This window comes from Cornus florida, unplaced genomic scaffold (genome assembly GCF_030987335.1).
Source record: "Cornus florida cultivar Cherokee Brave unplaced genomic scaffold, ASM3098733v1 CherokeeBrave_3.0.0_Hap2_Chr05, whole genome shotgun sequence".
NCBI lineage: Eukaryota > Viridiplantae > Streptophyta > Magnoliopsida > Cornales > Cornaceae > Cornus > Cornus florida.
In genome coordinates, this window is record NW_026775575.1 from 86,173,377 (window position 1) to 86,191,548 (window position 18,172).

The window sequence follows — 18,172 nt, forward strand, 5'->3', positions numbered from 1 at the left end:
GCACAATTTGCCAGCCAACAACAGAAGATCGAGTGATTACATTTTGCTTCTTATTCCACTCGAGCCATTCCACACAACCATCCAAATGCCACTTGTGCTAATCAAAATTACATTTATGAGGACTTTGCGAGGAACACCAATGGAGTTTCCCGGCAACAGCTCCTCTTCTCTCTCCCCCTCACCGCGACACATAAAAATGCTCAACCAAAGCTACAATATTTTTTTCTTTTACCATTATGTGTAGCTAGAGGTGCAACTTTAGACAAATTGGAGATACAATTCGAGCTTAACACGATATATGAAATGTTCAATCCTAACCTATATTTAACCCGAGCTAACAAACTTAAGTTCAACCAATTCTTAATTTTTTTAACTCAAGTTAAATTTAGATTTGCAACTCGAACTAAAGTTTCAGGTTGATTTTGAGTTGCCATAGACTTTATCATATAAAATATTGTATAAACACAATTTATGCAACTTACATAATTTTTTGACATGCTTGGAATTCACATCACTACCACCATGCATAATTACGTAACTAGAAGATGAATAACTTTCCTTTTTCACAACTGAAATAATTGACAACATCGTATAACATAATAATAAACGGACCACTTACCAGACCAACCCGACCATAATTTGAAATGTACATGTGTGTGTGTATATATAATATATTTAAATAAATATATATATAAAAATAAAAAAAAATAAGATTCGAATTGAATCAAGTTGCTTGCACCTCAATACAAAGCACAATCCTAATTGTAAAAATAGTTGGCCAAATCCATGAAAAATCAGCTTACGTTCAAGTTGGTCTACCCAAATTGTGTCAATACGGGTTGCAGACCATAAAGAGCTTGACGTGTAGATAAAATCAATTAGATACAATTTATACACACGTGTATGTGTGTGTGTTTGTGTGTATATATATATATGTAACATGTTAAAAGTACATGATTCATTAGCTTTTGATGGAAAACTGTTAATAAATCATCCCAACGAAAAAGAAAATAAGGTACATTTTTTCCCCCTAGACTTGTGAAGAACCAGCTAATATTTTCTAATGGAAATAAGAAAACAGGATATGTATACGATCATCAACTTCTTTTATTGGTTCCACCATAAATATATTTAAATTTTCTTTTGACACTTCGTCATATCAAAATGTCTGCAACTGATAAGAAAACAGAAGAGCCAAGGAATAAACGGTAAAATATTCAATTTGATGGGGACAGAGAGAGACTGTTAGTATCGATCCTTCAGAATAATCTAACTTAATTTCATATAGAAAATAAAAACGAAAACTAGAGAAAAATTAATAATAATAAAAGACGCGGCAAGTTTGTATTATTGTACCAGCAAACAAATGTCACATTATACCAGCACACATCTTGTAAACAACAGGTAATGTATATTTGTGTTCAGAATCTTAAATCCACAAAATAGCACCACCATTAGCACACCAAACTATACACCAAAAAAATTTGAAAAAGAAAAAAATAAAAACGAAGAGGCCGCGCCAAAGAAGAACCTAATTGCGTCTCACACGTGCAGAAGGTTAAATTATAAATGCTTCCCAATCAACTCAAACTGTTAATGGTACACAGACAAGAGGTAATAAGACTCATGCAACCCTAGCCACTCTTCCAAGGTTTGATGACACCAAGAACTATAATCGCTACTACTATTAAGAGAATAATAATGGCAATGCACATCCATTTTCGAGAGTTCCTCTGAAGTTTCTTTGCACTTTGAAGTGCAGTTGTCCCTGATTGGACATGGTCGACTGCATTTGAAACCTGAACAAGATTCCCCATTAACACCTTGAAATAAAGCAAAGAACATCCTTTCGCTCCACACAAAAGCCATAAGCACAATTGCGCACACAACCACATGTAAAGAGTGATAGGTGTATAGAATCAAACCTGGCTTTCGATGTTATCCAACATGTCTCCCTGGGCCTCCACTAGAACCGCCATATCAAGGTATATCTAGAACATAATACAACCATGTCAAATAGGGGCGTTTGAGGCACGTCCAAGCTTTGGTTTCTATGAGAATATACCTGGTGCAGGTCAAGAAGCTTTTTCTCAATTTCTTTCACTGTATCGTGTCGCTCCTGAATTTCTTCCAGGGTATTTAGGACCTGCAACCATCACATCAAAAACTAGGAGTTATTTATACCAAGCATTCTCCGGCTAGATCCAATCTCCCGGGGGTGCTCTACCTAACTGAGCTATAGTCCTTAGTGTTAATGATACATATCTTATCATGCCTATGAGTCGCCGGCTCATTCTTCAACAGGCAAAGAAAAGAAAACGAGATTTTGAGAATTGTAAGTATAAAAATACAGCTTCAAGTCTGACAACCGTCACTTTGTGCAAATAATGCCAAAGTTTATGTTTGAATCCAATCAATCCTCCAGCATCCTCAGTTAACAAGTTCAACACTGAATAATGGGGACTATGGTCATTGAAAAGATGCTAGTGTAAAGGAGATGCATGACAGGATGTAATAATAATAAGAGTGGGATGACTAGGGAGTAATCATGAGCATATGCACAGTGAAATAAGTAATAACACATACGCATACATATACATATATGCATGCATACATAAATACAATATGTATATTGTTGTGCCTTGATGTGTTAATATGGCTTTCTTCCATGTTCCGTACCTGTGTGCAACATAGACCCAAATGATCCTACAAAATTCTAGAATAATATACTAATAAAATAAAAGATTCCTAATACTGTATTGTCATCATATCCAAAAAAAAAATATAATACTACCACCTCTAAAATTGATAACGTGCAATTCAGGTCCAAGTAGTATCCCAATCGTATATTAGTATATAAATGTTTCACGTCATTGATAATTCATGAACCAGTGAGGAGCGTGGTGGAAACCAAAAAATATCTCAGGAAAAAAAGACCAACTTATGCTTGGCAAGATTAAATATCTTATTCAACACATAGTATACAGCTCAATTCATTTCAAGAGGATCCAGTCAATTTGAAATTTTTTATGGAAACATTAAGGCTCAAACTTCAGTACAATTCAAAACAACATAAATAAAAAGAGGTACTACAGATTTATCTCCCACCAGTCAGATTCTATTCAGGAAAGATGAAAATCAACAATATAATATAAATATATATATATATATATATATATATATATATATAAAGAAGCCGTACCTGTCCTCGTCCCATTTCTTGAATAGCATTTTGGAAAATTTGTTCACTATTTCCAGTTTCTATAAGGTGGTCGATTGTCTGAGAAAGAGATTAAATTTTGGTCAATTATGATAGCAACCATATCTACTGGAGCTCAAATTAATTTCAAGAACCAGGCTCACCGCTTCATCTGGCCGGGTTCCTGTGACTGTTCCAATCAAAAGAAATAAAACCAGAAGTTCAATATCAAGAATATAATTGTGATTACCCATTGATAAATAAAAAATAAGCTTCAAATCATGAAATTAGTTTTAACTTTATAATTTAGTTGGTGGGCAGGCTATAGTATTTGAACCTGTAATGACTCTTCTCTCTACAACCTCACGATACTCATCTTGGATCCTTTGTCTCAAAGTCTGATACAAGTTACATTAATAAGAAAATGAAAGAAAACTAACTGCCAATATAATTATAGGTTTGAATACATGCCTGAAATTCTGTCATTAGGTCTCTAAATTTCTTGGTCAAGGAACTGCAATTCAAAAAAGCAATAATTATATTTATTTCTTAAACAAAGAACATAGGACTTATCTGAGACTCAGATTCAAATTTTGCACAAGCAAACGCACTTTGCCATATTTGTCCTTGTTCTATCAACACCTGATCCTTTTCCACACCCAGGCTTCTGTCGATTAGCTATGTTCTGAAGAGGAAGAAAAATTAATAAGTAAACAAAACTGTAACAGACTAACTGTTCTCACAGAGAATGCTCCTAGATCCCGGAACAAATGAACAGGGTTATACTTCTTTGTTTATTGCTTCTAGTTTTCCTTTGACATTCCTTGCAATCTTTCCAACTTCATCAACATCTTTCTCCATCCGCTTCTTGATTGCTGAAAATGATTAGGAGAAACTTTTAGAGCTACTGCCCCAAAAGGGGAAAATATTAAAAATAAATAAATTTCTTCCAGAGATGTTGCAGATAAGGAACTGCAATAAAAATTGAGCAGGTGTTCTAGTAAATCTAAATTTTCAAACTGTTGCTACTTGCTACTTGCTACAAAGGCTTTAAAATTTGGTGCATTATAATTTATACAAGTGAGTCAGTGTCACAATATAGTTGGCAAACTTGGCCTGCAGTTGGCTATGTCAATGACTCTAAGCTAATCTACTTTGAAACATAATTGGGCACCAATCCATCAGCAATTGTGGGGTTTTAACATAAAGACTGAAAGACAGTTCCAAAAAAAAAAAAAAAAAACATAAAGACTGAAAGAAACATTTCACCTTTCATAGCAGCTGCTTTTGTAACAGACTTCGACTCCTCATTAGCATCCTGTAAAAAGTTCACATTTTGAGTTGTTATCGCAAAATTATAGCTTCCAGCAATAAAATACTAGTTCCTGTATCATTCGGTTAGCATAGACCCATAAATTAGTGGGATATCCCCATGTTCAGCTGCTAGTGCTCTTTTTCATTTCTCTCTCTCTCTCTCTCTCTCTCTACTTTTTTCCCTTTTTACATTAATTATTTTTGTGTCAAATTGTACACAGATGAGGTGGTTTTTACTTCTATTGGTAAATTTGATCATGAAAACCGCTGGATTCAAGTTCATAGATGTTCTAGAGAATGGAGATCACTCCCCAAAAAATGCAAGCCAACCAAAAAGAAGAATGGAAAACCCACTAATTGGCTTAGAAAGATTAACGAGTCATTACTAATTTAAGGAAAAGTAAGATTCTCCCTTGCAGAAGCTACACAAAACACTCGCACTTGGAGCATCTACCAAGTCTTATCATCCCTCTATGTTTGTAATTAGCTTACAGTGTTATTACTGTTGAACAGAGCCATACAATGGCTTTAGAACTGCAGCATGTGAAGGCTTAAACCTTATAAGGTTCGAAGACACGGACATGGGCATGGTGTAACAGATGCGGGCCTGAATTAGGTTTAACATAACGGAATAGGTAGTCGTGGTCGTGAATTCTTTTCAACCACTCACACAAGGCCCAAAAGTGACCGATATACAATTTTTTTTACTATTGAACCCAATAAACATAATGAATTTCAGTTATCTTTGTTAACTTTTTAAAGATCATTCAATACAAGTAATGACGTTATTGGTATCCAATGGCTTAGTAATTCATTCTCTTTACTAAATTAACGAGACAAAAGGGACAAACATAAAATGAATAAAGATTTAAATGCAAATTTAACAAAAATTATGACATAAAACACATAATTATTCAAACCACAATTACATGTTAGATCTAAATTAAAACAACAACAACAACAAAAAAACAACACAAAAACAAAAACAAAACTAAAAAATAGAACAAATAAAGACTCACTGGTTAGTTGAAAGCTTGAAGTGGTTTGATCTAAGATTTAGGCCAAGATATTACTTTTTCGAGGTTTGATAAGCATATTTAGGATCTAGAATGAATTTACTTTTTCGCTGGAAGTGATCTTGGATACTTCCTGTTTAAGAAAACAGAATCCTATTTAGTTCCTTATTGGTAGTAAAGTTCTTAGAAGTTTTTACTTGACTAACAAGTTTTATAAAGCTTACAAATAAAGTATACTGCTCCAAAACTAAGCTACCTCTATACAACTCAAATCTCTAACAAAATCTATAAAAGAGATATATGGAACCTCCACAAATCTAAAATTGAAAAGTATTTATCAGCACTTACCTAGCCATATAGTTTACTATCTCCACATTCTCAACAGTATGCCTGTTTCACTACTTCTACACGCCACCCCCTCATACGAGACAAAAATCAATCAAGTTTGAAAGACTTTTTCACTTAAACAACCTCCAATCTAATAGCCAAGAAGCTCCTTGTGGCAACCTTGTGGGTGGGTGTGCCGTGGGTGGGTGTAAAAGGCACTGACAGACTACCACACTAGGCGAGCTACAAGCGCACAATCCCACAGGTGTGGAAATGAGAAGTGTTATATATATAGGATTTGTACACTCCAATTGGTATGAGGCCTTTTGGGGTAAAACACAGAAGTAAAATTGTGCAGTCTCAGGCTCAAAGCGGAAAATATCATACCATGTGATGGAGTGGGTCGTTACAAATGGTATCAGAGCCTGACCCAGCCAGAAGTGTAGCCAACGAGGATGGGCTCCTAAGGGGGTAATTGTGGCGTCCTTGTGGGCGGGTACAAGAGATACTAGCAGGCTACCATATTGGGCGAGCTATAGGTACATAATCCTACATTGCCTGGGTGTGAAAAGGGGAAGTGCTATATATGTAGGATTTGTACACTCCAATTGGTATGAGGTCTTTTGGGATAAAACCCAAAAACAAAACCATGCGGGCTAGGCCCAGTGTTATTAAAGGCTCAAGGCGCTAAAGGTCCTTTGGAGCCTAGGCGCGCGTCTGAGTGAAGTGAGGCACACAATTGAAAATTTAAACTACCATAAAAACATTCATATCTCATAAGTCATATCAATATTCTAAAAATTAATATCAAATATAAAAAAGTAAACCCATCAACTAAACAAGCATCCAACTACCATAAAACAAAGCACAAATTTGTTTTCTTAAAAAGCAAAGCATAATTTATTTTTTTGAATGGCAAAACAGAGCACAAAAAGAAATAAATCTGTTAACAAAAAAAAACCTGTTAACAAGAAAAGAAAAGAAATAACAGAGCCAAAAAAAAAGACGCGGAGACAAAAGATGTAGATGAAGAGAGAGAAAGCCCCCCCACCAAAAAAAAAAAAAAAAGAACTAGACGAAGAGAGAGATGTAAACAAGATAAGAAGAGAGGAGTAAAGGAGAAGAGAGAAGAAGAAGAAAGAACTGACGTGGCTTCGTCGTTCATCTTTGCAACTAGGGCTTCGTCGTTCGTCTCATGATCTTATTCTTTCTCTGTTCGGTTAACACTTTACTCTTAGACTTTCTTATTTGTTTATTCTTTTGAACAAAAGTTTCTTCTCTCGTACGCTTGAGCTTTCTTATTTGTCTATTAAGTTGCCAGAAGTAGGGTTGCAACTTGGGCTGGTACAACCCAGCCCAGTCCCAATCCAACCTCTACCCGAATCGGGTTGGGTTGTACCAACCCGAATTGTACTCAACATGGGTTATAGTCATAACCCGGATCGAATATTTTCGGACGGGTTGGGTCGGGTTGACGGGTTGGGTTTTTTTTATTATTGGAAATTTATATATATAATATATATATATATAATATAATATTTGATTATATTATTATAAAAAAAACAAAATATTTTTAGGGCAAATCATTTCAGCCTCCCCTATCGCCTCTATCTTTATTGTCTCTATCTCTCTCTCTTTCTCTTTCCAACTGCAACCTACAAAATCTACAAGAATCAGAAGTCCAAAACCCATATATTTCAGTTTTATCTGTCTGTCTGCAAGAATCAAAAGTTCAAAACCCATATCGGCATATCATTTCAGATTGTTCAAAAAATCAAAACCCAGCAGATCGGCATATCATTTCAGATTGTTCAAAAAATCAAAACCCAGATCTTTCAGTTTCCATTGCAAGCTTCAGCTGCTGTCTTTCTCTCTTTCCATCGCAAGCTCTCCAAGATTGTTCAAAAAATCAAAACCCAGATCTTGGTAAACTTCAATTAACGACATTCTTATCACCATGGGACAATTTGAAAATTGAAACATTTCTCTTCGGACTTTTTCAATATCAATCCCTATATACTTTAATAGCGGCCTTTAATGTTTTTAAGCCTTTAAATATATAATTGACATGTGATGCGAGTTTTTTAATATCACCATCACAAGCTTCTCTCTCTCTCTTTCCATCGCAAGCTTCAGCCGCTAACTGCTAAATTGTATGTATGGGCAGAGAGAGAAAGAGAAAGAAGAGAGAGGAGAGAGAAAGAAGAAAGAGAAAAAATTTTATTTATTTATTTTTTTTTCGGGTTTCGGGTTGGGTTCGGGTTGAGCTCGAGCCCAATCTGAATATGTCTAGGTTTTGACAAAACCCAACCCGAACATGAACCCGATTTGTGAATTGTATGTCTAAATTTCAAAATCTCTGGGTTGGGGTTGGGCTGGGCTGGGTTAGCCCGCCCCAGTTGCAACCCTAGCCAAAAGTACATTTTTTTAGCTTAAGAAATAAAACAATCATAGTTCTTAGAAAAAAAATCAATGAGGCGCGCCTGACAAACAGTAACAAGGCGCAACCAAGGCGCGCGCCTAGCAAATATCAATGAGCCTGGAATGACAACAGGCGCTAGACCTGCGTCTCAAGCCTAAGCGCGCCTTTAACAACACTATCACGGCCAAAGCGAACAATATCATAGTATGTGATTGAGTGGGTCGTTACACTCCTTCACATATTAAGGTATCATCCAATAGACACCAAACACGGAAAAACAATATACACCACATATCACAAGTAATTGCAAAATGGAGAAAAATGTGATTAGCATTCTTTCCTACCTTAAGTGAAGGCAGTGACTGGAAAACACCGTTTCCCATAAAACCCAAATTACCCACAATAAAAATCACCACTAAAACAATAGTACATTATGACCCTCCAAATGGTTTTTGAAGGGACCCAGTCCTATCCTCCACCAAATGGGCACCCTATCAAACTGTCTCACACCAACTAGCTACTTTAATAAAGACATCATTATATCACACAATTTTTAAAAAAATTCTATTTTAAATCTTTTTAGGGCTAGTTTGATATTGAGGAATGAAATAAGGTAGGAATGGAATGAACTAGAAAATGGAATGAGAATGGAATGAGAATGAAACGACCATTCCCATTCTCTCGATTGGTTATGTATGGCTTAAAAAAGAAAACTAATCTATATATATGTAAACCAAATAAATAAAGAAATAAATATATATGCGTAAATAAATATTTTCAATGTATATTTGAAAATTGAGGAGAGAATATCAAGAAAAAGTTGACTTTTATTGGATCTCGTTGTTTGAGAAAAGTGTGCTAGCATCATCGTTCAAGTAAAGCGATTTTTAATATTATTTTTACTCCGTATTTTTTTAAGTGGGGAATGGAATGTCCATTCCTCTTGTTGGAAAGTGGAATGATTTTGATGGAATGACCATTCTCCAAGAAAGGTGGAGAATGGGCATTTCATCTTTAAAATTACTTTCCAAACAAAAGAATGGAATTAAAAGCATGCCATTCCACTTTATTTCATTCCATTGGTGATCGAGCCCTTAGTATTCATTTTTCCAGCTTTAGACATTGGTGATCGAGCTAATAAACAGCACAGTTGAAGCAACGCCTTGTACTGATCCTTTTCCTAGTCCGATCATTGTTCCACTTTAAGATAATAGGGCAAATATAAGTTCTTGTAGTATCTAACTGTTTTAAGTAACGATATAAGTAAAAATATATATATCTTTAGCTTCAAATTATGTGATGGTCAATACTCGTTAGTTAATGCTAAAAATTACAGGGACATGGAGACTTGAAAAAATAGAACTGAAAATTGGAAGCCTTCTGAAAGGCTCAATACAACATAAAGCAGTCTAGGTTGGGTATCGTCCATACCTTAAGTTTCTTAAGCAAACCAGAAACCTTATCCACTTGTTTATCAACCTCTTGAATCTGCACCATAAAGAAAAACCACAAGAGAGGCAAGCATGTTATATAAAAAGTCATGTAAGATAAAAAGACTAAAGAAAACATGTATTGGTGTTTATTTTTATATCGCCTTTTGTTTTGGAGGGTTGGAGGTGGGGGCTACTGTGAAAGGGTTGAAGGAATTAATGACTAATACAGTATTAGATTTAGTATAAAATTTGCCTGTTCCTTGGAATCCCCCCTAACCCTATATAATATAAGGATTTTGTTCAGGTCATGCCTTTTGAATTTCAAAAATGCAAACAACCAGCAAGATAGAATGAGAACTATGTCCAATTAAATATCAAAATGTCCAAGTATCTCAGACTGATGTACCTGCTTATTGAAAGATTCCATTCCCAAGTCCGAGTTACTCCTTGGAAGCCGTGTACCCATCTCAATATCCGATTCTCTCGAAGGATGATTTTTGGCTTCACTGACAAATGAATCCTGAAACAGTAATGCACACAAAATCAGAAGTCTCCATAGTATGAGCTAGAAAACCAAATATATATTTTTTTTAATTTGAATAAGGAATAGATTACCAACAACAAATCGTCCACAAATCCAATTCGATTTAAGAGATTATCATGTGAAAAATTATTCAGAAAACCTCAAAGAAAGATGCTATAGCAATCAATCAAATCATTAAGCTAATGCTTTCATAACTAGATTATAAGTACACTTTGTCTTTGGGCAGGGAAATGCAGTGGTGGGAGTGGGGAATTTTCAGTTGATTCTTATGCTCCATTTACCAAATGAACAGATTTGAATTTAAAAAACAAAAAATAAAAAATTAAAGTTGCATTTCAAAACTCAAGAGGATATTAGATTAGAGGTAAGAAAGACAAAATCTATTGCAATCATTGTTCAACTAGAATACTTGTTGGCATTGATTTCAAATAACTCCTTCCACCTTGTTATTTGAATATCATACATATAAGGCTCCATTGTTATTTAAAACTTGAATCTAAATTAGTCGATCTAAAATTATGCTATAATGAGAGCGGGCCTTGCCTTATTGGTAAGGTTTCTCCATTGTGACCTGAGGTCACGGGTTCATTGTTCAACTAGAATACTTGTTGGCATGGATTTCAAATAACTCCTTCCGCCTTGTTATTTGAATATCATACGTATAAGGCTCTCAAATCATTATTAAAACTTGAATCTAAATTAGTCAATCAAAAATTATGCTATAATGACAGCGGGCCTTGCCTTATTGGTAAAGTTTCTCCATTGTGACCTGAGGTCACTTCGAAAGCTTAAAAAGCCTCAGCCTCTCCATGTGGAGATAAGGTTGTGAACATCTTACCCTCCCCAAACTTCACAATGGCGGAAGCCTAGTGCACTGGGCTAGCCCTAAATTTATGCTATAATCCTTTGAATTATCAAACACACATCTCTTCATTCCAAATGGAGCCTTAGTTTCTCTTTTCCCCATCAATTGGAAGTGTAAAAACCAAACCTTCAACTCAAAAGAACAATTTATATAACCAAATTCACTTATCTGAAGTCACAATTTGTTGGGGGGGGGGGGGGGGGGGGGGGGGGGGGAGAACAACATAAAAATTACCACTAAGAACTCCATTTTCTTCGGAGTAAAAGGATCTATTTGGAATCACTGGGTATTCTCAGAAAAATTCAATTGGCACAAAGACCCTTTAAAAAAAAGTTCAAAGCTTTTAACAGCAACTGTGACAAATCCAAACTGGGCAACATCAATCCTACTTCCAAACATCATTTAAACGACAATCGAAAGAACAACTCACCACTGAATCCAATAAAAAGAAAAGGGGGCTGAACAACAAAATACTCCATATTTGATTCAATTGCAGTTTCAGATCACACTGATCAAATTCTACTACTATCAACAAACAAAATACATATACAAGTCACGAAGATTGAATCACATCGATGAAAAAGTAGAATTACATTACCGTTAGCAGGTTGTTCATCTTGATCGAACAGCTTTAGAGAGAGAAAGATAGTTTAGAGAGAGAGAGAGAGTGTTCAGAGAGAGAAAGAGGGAGTAAAGGTGATGCGGTTTGACAAACAAAGAAGCTAAACAATGGGATCCCCTGTTATGAACTGTACATACGCCAAAAAGAAAAAAATAAAAAACTGTACATAATATATTAAATATGAGTAATGACAGAGAGAACGCAAAAACATCCTAATCTGATTTGGCTTCAGAATTAAAAAAGAAAAGTCCTCTTTTATAATGATATAAATAAAAAGAAAAATAAATAAAAAAAATTAAAAACAAAATTAGATGGAGAGAGTAAAAGAAAATAAGCAACGAAAACTTATTTCCGTGTTTAATAAATTTAAATTTATAAAATAAAAATTCATAAAACTATACAAATATAATATTATCTATTCTGTATAAATCAAATATTTATTATTTCAAAATTTATATTAAAACATATTTGTCTTTTAGAAATAAAGTAAGGATCAAAATTAACTTTACAAGAGGTGATGATGAGAAATATTATATATATTCAATTTTAGAGAATTTTTAATTCTCATGTAACTTAACCAAATCAAATTCGACAGTATTTTTTGTGTTTTCACTTTAGCGTGGCCTATCCTTACTCATTAAATATTTATTAATGTGCGTGCGTGACAGTGTGAGAGATGTTTATGCATTGTTTCCGCCGGAGACAATAAGATGATGAAAACGACGAGAATAAACAGGATATTGCTGGTTACTTAGTTGTTTCCACCAAACACAAAAAAGCAAAATGGCAATTTTACAAGTTGTCGGTTTTGTCGGCCCATTTAAATTGGTCCGGCCCGTTTAGCCCAGTCCAAACACGTGTTGGAACTTATATATGGAAAAATAGCCACGTGGAATTTGGCCCATAGCTTGAGAAGTTTTTGAACTTCTTTATTGCATAAGTTTTATATTGGGCATATTTATTTTTATGTTAATGGCGTATTTATTTTAATTTATTGGGCTTGTTTATGTTGGCCTATTTATTCTATTTAATTTGGCTATTTATTATTTACTTTGGCCGTTACAAGGTGTCTAATCTATTATCTATATAAGCTTGCTTTTATTTGTGTTTTGATATATTGACTCTACTTTTATCTCTTTTGTTCTTTCATTACTTTTATATATTTACATATTTTATGGTCGAATATCATGGGGGACATTTGGCTGAGAGCTTAACCAAAAAATTTTTTACTCTTTTTTTCATTATATATTTACTTTGTTTTTATGATGTCTATTATTTATTCATTGTACGCATTTGTATTGTTGGTAAATCTTTTAAGATTCAACATTGTTTTCTATTTTCATCCCAATATGTAAAATTACTTCTATTTACTCAAAATAGTTGCGTTTAAAGTGTAAAATTATAAAAATATATAAAAATCCGTAACAATTATAGCTAGTTCATGCACTATTTGGTGGGTGTAGTCCAAATTTGAGCAAATTTTGGTGTTCAAAGAATGAATCAAGCACCCTAACGCTGATTCCTGACACCAAACAAAAAGTGAGCTTCCCTGGAGATGCCTCATCTTCCATCCCCCTCTTCCTTCCATTTATATTTATTTTTGAGCATAGAATTGTTTGATCGAATACTTTTAATTTGGTCATTTATACGAGATACAATGAAGTGGTGGATCTCACTTCCTTATATTTTGCATTCATGGCTACTTAAGTACATTCAGTCAAGCAATTTTGTGTAACTTATGGGCTTTAAAATTATTTTTCTTTATTTTTCTCTCTCCAACCAATCAGAGCATAATTTACACACATTTCTGACCCTCTATCTCTCCAACCAAATAGAGCATAATTCACGCACATTTCCGACCCATGGTTGACTACAACGGTTAATTATTTGTCCACATTTCAATGCGTTTTTTAACACAGTTCTATGTTCTAAAAAACTTTTAAATGCATAATTTGTAGGAAGCTCTGCTTCATATAGATCAACCCAAGGTTTTATCCCACATAATAGCGAAAAAAAATGAGACTACTGCATCTTACAACTTCAGAAAAATTCAACCTGTTAATCCTCTTTGAAGAGGTTTAAAAAAAAAAAAAAAAAGCCCAGAGGTTTAGTGTTGCAGCAGAAATGTGAAATTGAATGAAGTAATTGTAGAAACTTGTGACCTTAAAATGATTCTTTTCTTGATACTTTGTGTATATATAATGTTTATTTGACCATTTTACATGGATTATTATTATGTACAGTATATAACAATGTTCTGACACAATAGTAGTCAGATTTCTGGATAAGCAAAAAATCAAAATTTGCCTATTTTATATACTATTTCTTCATTAATTCATCACGCAGACAGATATAATAATAAATATATAAAATTGTATCTCCGTGACGAAGTTGGCCACAGAGCAAAATATTGGCTTTTAGTTCATGTCCTATTATCTATTAACGTCGAACCTTTGATAATTAACCTAAACTTACACAAACCTCAATCAATACAAACACCATAATTACAAAAGACAGAATCAAACCACATTGCACATCCCTCTTCTTGTCCAACTTAATTATAGATTAAATCTTCAACATCCCATTTACGTCGTCGGAAATAAATAAAATAAGAGCTGCAAAAACTTACTTAAATGGCATACATGCCTCATACTAATCTATACAGTGACCAATTGATCTGCATTGTAATGCACACTGAAGTTTACTTGTAACACCTGTTTTAGGCTTCAAATTTTCTCAAACTCCGAAATCAAATAACATGTCTGGCGACAAAAGATCACGTAGAGGGCTCAAAATCTGCTGTGGTGTGACTGTGATCTCCTTGGCCATAATTGTGATTGTTTGTGTCACTTTGTTCCTCACTGTCCTGAAGCCTAAACAACCACAAGTCACTGCACACCCTGCAAGTCTCGAAAACATTCAGGTCCAAGTCGTGCCTACTCCAAGCCTAAATGTGACGTTAGGGTTAGTGGTCACCATTGACAATCCAAACTATGGGAGCTTCAAATACAAGAACACAACAGCCTATATCAGCTACTATGGCACAACTGTAGCTGAAGTTCCTATCGAACACGAAACCATCCCTGCGCGGAGCAAACTCAATATCACCACTTACGCAAACATCACAGCAGATAAGATGGTGTCAAGTCCCCATTTCTGGGATGATGTTGCTGCTGGCCGCTTTAACTTGACGTCAATGGCTACCATGCATGGTAAGGTGAGCATGTTTAAGATCTTTAGGACGCGTGCGACGATCCTTAGCACGTGTGACATTTCTATTATTGTTCTGACTCAAGATGTTGAGTCCAAATGCAAGTCCAAAATCAAGTTATGATTATAGTATGTATACTGCAAATATTTGCAATCAATTGATAGATTGATTGTAAATTAGCCCTTTTTTTACACAGTCTGGTTTTGTTGAGAGTTGATGGAGTTGTTTTCTTATTTTATTTTATTTTATTTTATTTTTTCTGTTTTATATCTTATATGTATTCATAAAATTGATTGGCATTAGTATCACTATTCCACCCACCCAAGCTATTGATTTGGAAACAGAGGATTTTGATTTAGGTAAACTTATTTCGACCGAGACATAGTGCCTGTGAGCTGTTAACACACCAATGGTGTCAATAAACATCATCCCAATTAGAACAGTTGGTCCATTGGCATAGCTTCTTCAATAATATATATATATATATATATATATATATATATATATATTCCCAATAATTAGGATTGTCATTTAAAGTGAAGAATCATACATTCATACCTACACTACTACGGCAATAGACTTCATATAATATTGGAATGATGTCACGCTAATTATTGAGTGTCAAATGATTGAATGCAGGCCATTTCGTGTCCTCTCTCTAACCATATCTATACGCGCGCGCGCACATTCATAACATACTTATATATATATATGTGTGTGTGTGTGTGTATATATATATATATAAATGGGATTCGGTTATAAGATTTTGTGGTATTTTTTAATATGTATTAATGTAGAGTTTGTTGGACGCCGGCCATCTAAATATACAGTTATAGAACTTACTATTATTCATCCATGTAATAGACATATATATATATATATATATATATATATATATATATATTTGTTCCAAAAAAATATATAAAAAAAGTCACTAACTATTATTCCCTTGTCACAGGCGTAAATGACTGAGCTCTGCTTTTATTTTTCACTTTGTTCTTTTCTTGAACCATAGACCACAACTCTTTTAAGTTAAGAATATAGTTGGATAATGTCAACATAAAACACAAGTTATCATATCTGAACATAGTCAATCGCACATGCCTATTAATCCAAAACATAATTTGCATCCCTTGATGAGCAATCAATACATTGACAAACACCCGCAATTCACGGGGACCCAAATCGAGGCCAGCTCCAGGTTTTTTCATAGAAGCAACTGGTATTATTAACAACAACTGAGCTACACTATATGTGTTAAAAACTAAATTATTTATGATTTGGGATCGGTGACATAAGTCACGGACGCCTCTTTTGTATTCCCTCTGTCTTAAATTAAAAGTTCTCTTTAAAAATTAGAAACTAAATTATTTATGATTTGGGATTGGTGACAGAAGTCATAGGGACATTTCTTTTATACTCCATCTGTCTCAAATTTAAAGTCAATGGAGTATTAGAGATTCTAATGCAAGGGTAAAATAGTAAATTTATAATATAAACCGTCCCTACCCAAAACCCTTAAACAGTCTTCAAAAATGTTAAGGAGTATAATTTATATAGGTACACACTTCCCAAGTTCTTTTCATGTTTTTTTAGAACAGAGAAGCTTTCTCTATAAATGTATCTTTTTTTTTCTGACAAATTAGAGTGGCCATACACGACACACTCGGTCGAGAGCTGAACACTCTACGCGCTTACTAATTAGGCCACTAAATATTGCCCTCTTATTAAAATGTTGGGGGTTATCCTACACACTCAAATGGACTCAATGGCTGTATCTTACAGGTGGCTCGGCTGTCTAACCAGGACCATTGACAATTTGGACATGCCCAGTGTTTGGTTGCAAATATTGACAAATGACTACACAAGGAAAAGTAACTTGGAATATAATTCAGCCATCCAATTCAGTTGGTGAATAACAACTCTTTTCTGTTTGTCTTCTCCAAACCAGACAACACAACTACGACTCAAGAGTAGCTTAACCTCTAACAAGGACACCATGAATAAAAATGCTAACTCGGGATAATTTTGTACCAAATTGAGTTGAGAGAGTGATAAGAAATTCCTAATTCACTTTTTTTTTTTGGTAATAATTTTGCGGCTAGTTTGTTTGAATGTAAATTTTTTTTTTTTTTTTTTTTTTTTTTTTTTCCTGTTGTTTAGTTGTTATAAAATATTTACAAAGAAAAAAAATTACTAAAACCTAACAAAAATAACTTACTCATTAATATTCGACAAATTATTTTACATACCTCGTCCGATGGACTCAGTCTCAATCTCGACTTTTACCTTTGTTAAACACCGAAAAACAAAATAAAGAAAATATTTTACTTGAAAAAGAAAAATCTTTTTCGAAAAAAACATTTTACGTCGAAACAAAGGGAGTCTAAGTGCTTTGTTTATCTGTTGATTCATTTCTTTACTTTCCTCCTTTCCAAACTAACCAGAGGGAAATTTTCATAAGTTTTCTTACCATAATAGAAAATGATTTACATATGAAGTTCTTCAGTAGGAAAAATGTGACTCAAGAACCCCTTGAATGCTCAACCAAACCCTCAATGGTGGATACACATCTATCCTAGGAGCTTGAAAGAAAGTAAAGAGTGTGATGACATGACCCTAATCACTGTCAATCAAGTGGTCCAGTAATTTCAAATTAAAGTCATGAAAATTAAAGCCAACACGTATTATTAGAGTATAATACAATTATAACTTCTAATCAAATAATCAACGCCGTAGTCACTTTAATGATAATGACGTGATGATAGAACACAATTGAGAATCTTTTTCTCTCATTGAGTGATAAAATTAGGCTGATTATTGAGGTTAGAAATAAGGTTCAAATTAATCCTTATTTAGGAAGAGTGATGAGTACTACTCTTTCACTGAGAGGACTTTTTCACGGGGATAAAAGTCTTAACAAACACATGATGATGGTATATATGTATATAATTATCTATATTTATAACTGTTACCATGTAAGAATTAGACCTGTGATCCACCTCCTCCCAAATACAAATCACATCATTAGAGGTTGTTAAACAACATGATTGATCACCTACTTGCACTTGCTAATCAATTTAAAGCCAATGTTCATGAAATAACATCTTTCTTATCCTATGCTTAATTATTCGCGTCTAAATCCAACCATCCAACTCGTGATTTTCTCATCTCATGGTCCAATAATTCAAGATGCAAAAAACAAATTCGTCAAACCGA

The 18,172-nt window shown here is 34.2% G+C and overlaps 2 protein-coding genes across 2 annotated transcripts; one reads left to right on the forward strand and one right to left on the reverse strand.

Moving 5' to 3' along the window:
- Positions 1-1,315: 1,315 nt before the first annotated feature.
- Positions 1,316-11,874, reverse strand: LOC132307345 (syntaxin-132-like). Its single transcript, XM_059805075.1, has 13 exons — positions 11,719-11,874; positions 10,118-10,231; positions 9,710-9,766; positions 4,469-4,517; positions 3,986-4,074; positions 3,811-3,884; positions 3,671-3,713; positions 3,537-3,597; positions 3,364-3,389; positions 3,203-3,280; positions 2,066-2,146; positions 1,926-1,991; positions 1,316-1,799 (listed from the first exon to the last, which is right to left on the reverse strand). Exons 1-13 carry the CDS (start codon positions 11,734-11,736, stop codon positions 1,635-1,637), a joined length of 921 nt encoding a protein of 306 aa, XP_059661058.1. The 5' UTR covers positions 11,737-11,874; the 3' UTR covers positions 1,316-1,634.
- Positions 11,875-14,500: 2,626 nt separating this feature from the next.
- LOC132309615 (uncharacterized) lies at positions 14,501-15,076 on the forward strand. Its single transcript, XM_059807907.1, has one exon. The coding sequence runs from the start codon at positions 14,501-14,503 to the stop codon at positions 15,074-15,076; it is 576 nt and encodes a 191-aa protein (XP_059663890.1).
- Positions 15,077-18,172: the final 3,096 nt, after the last annotated feature.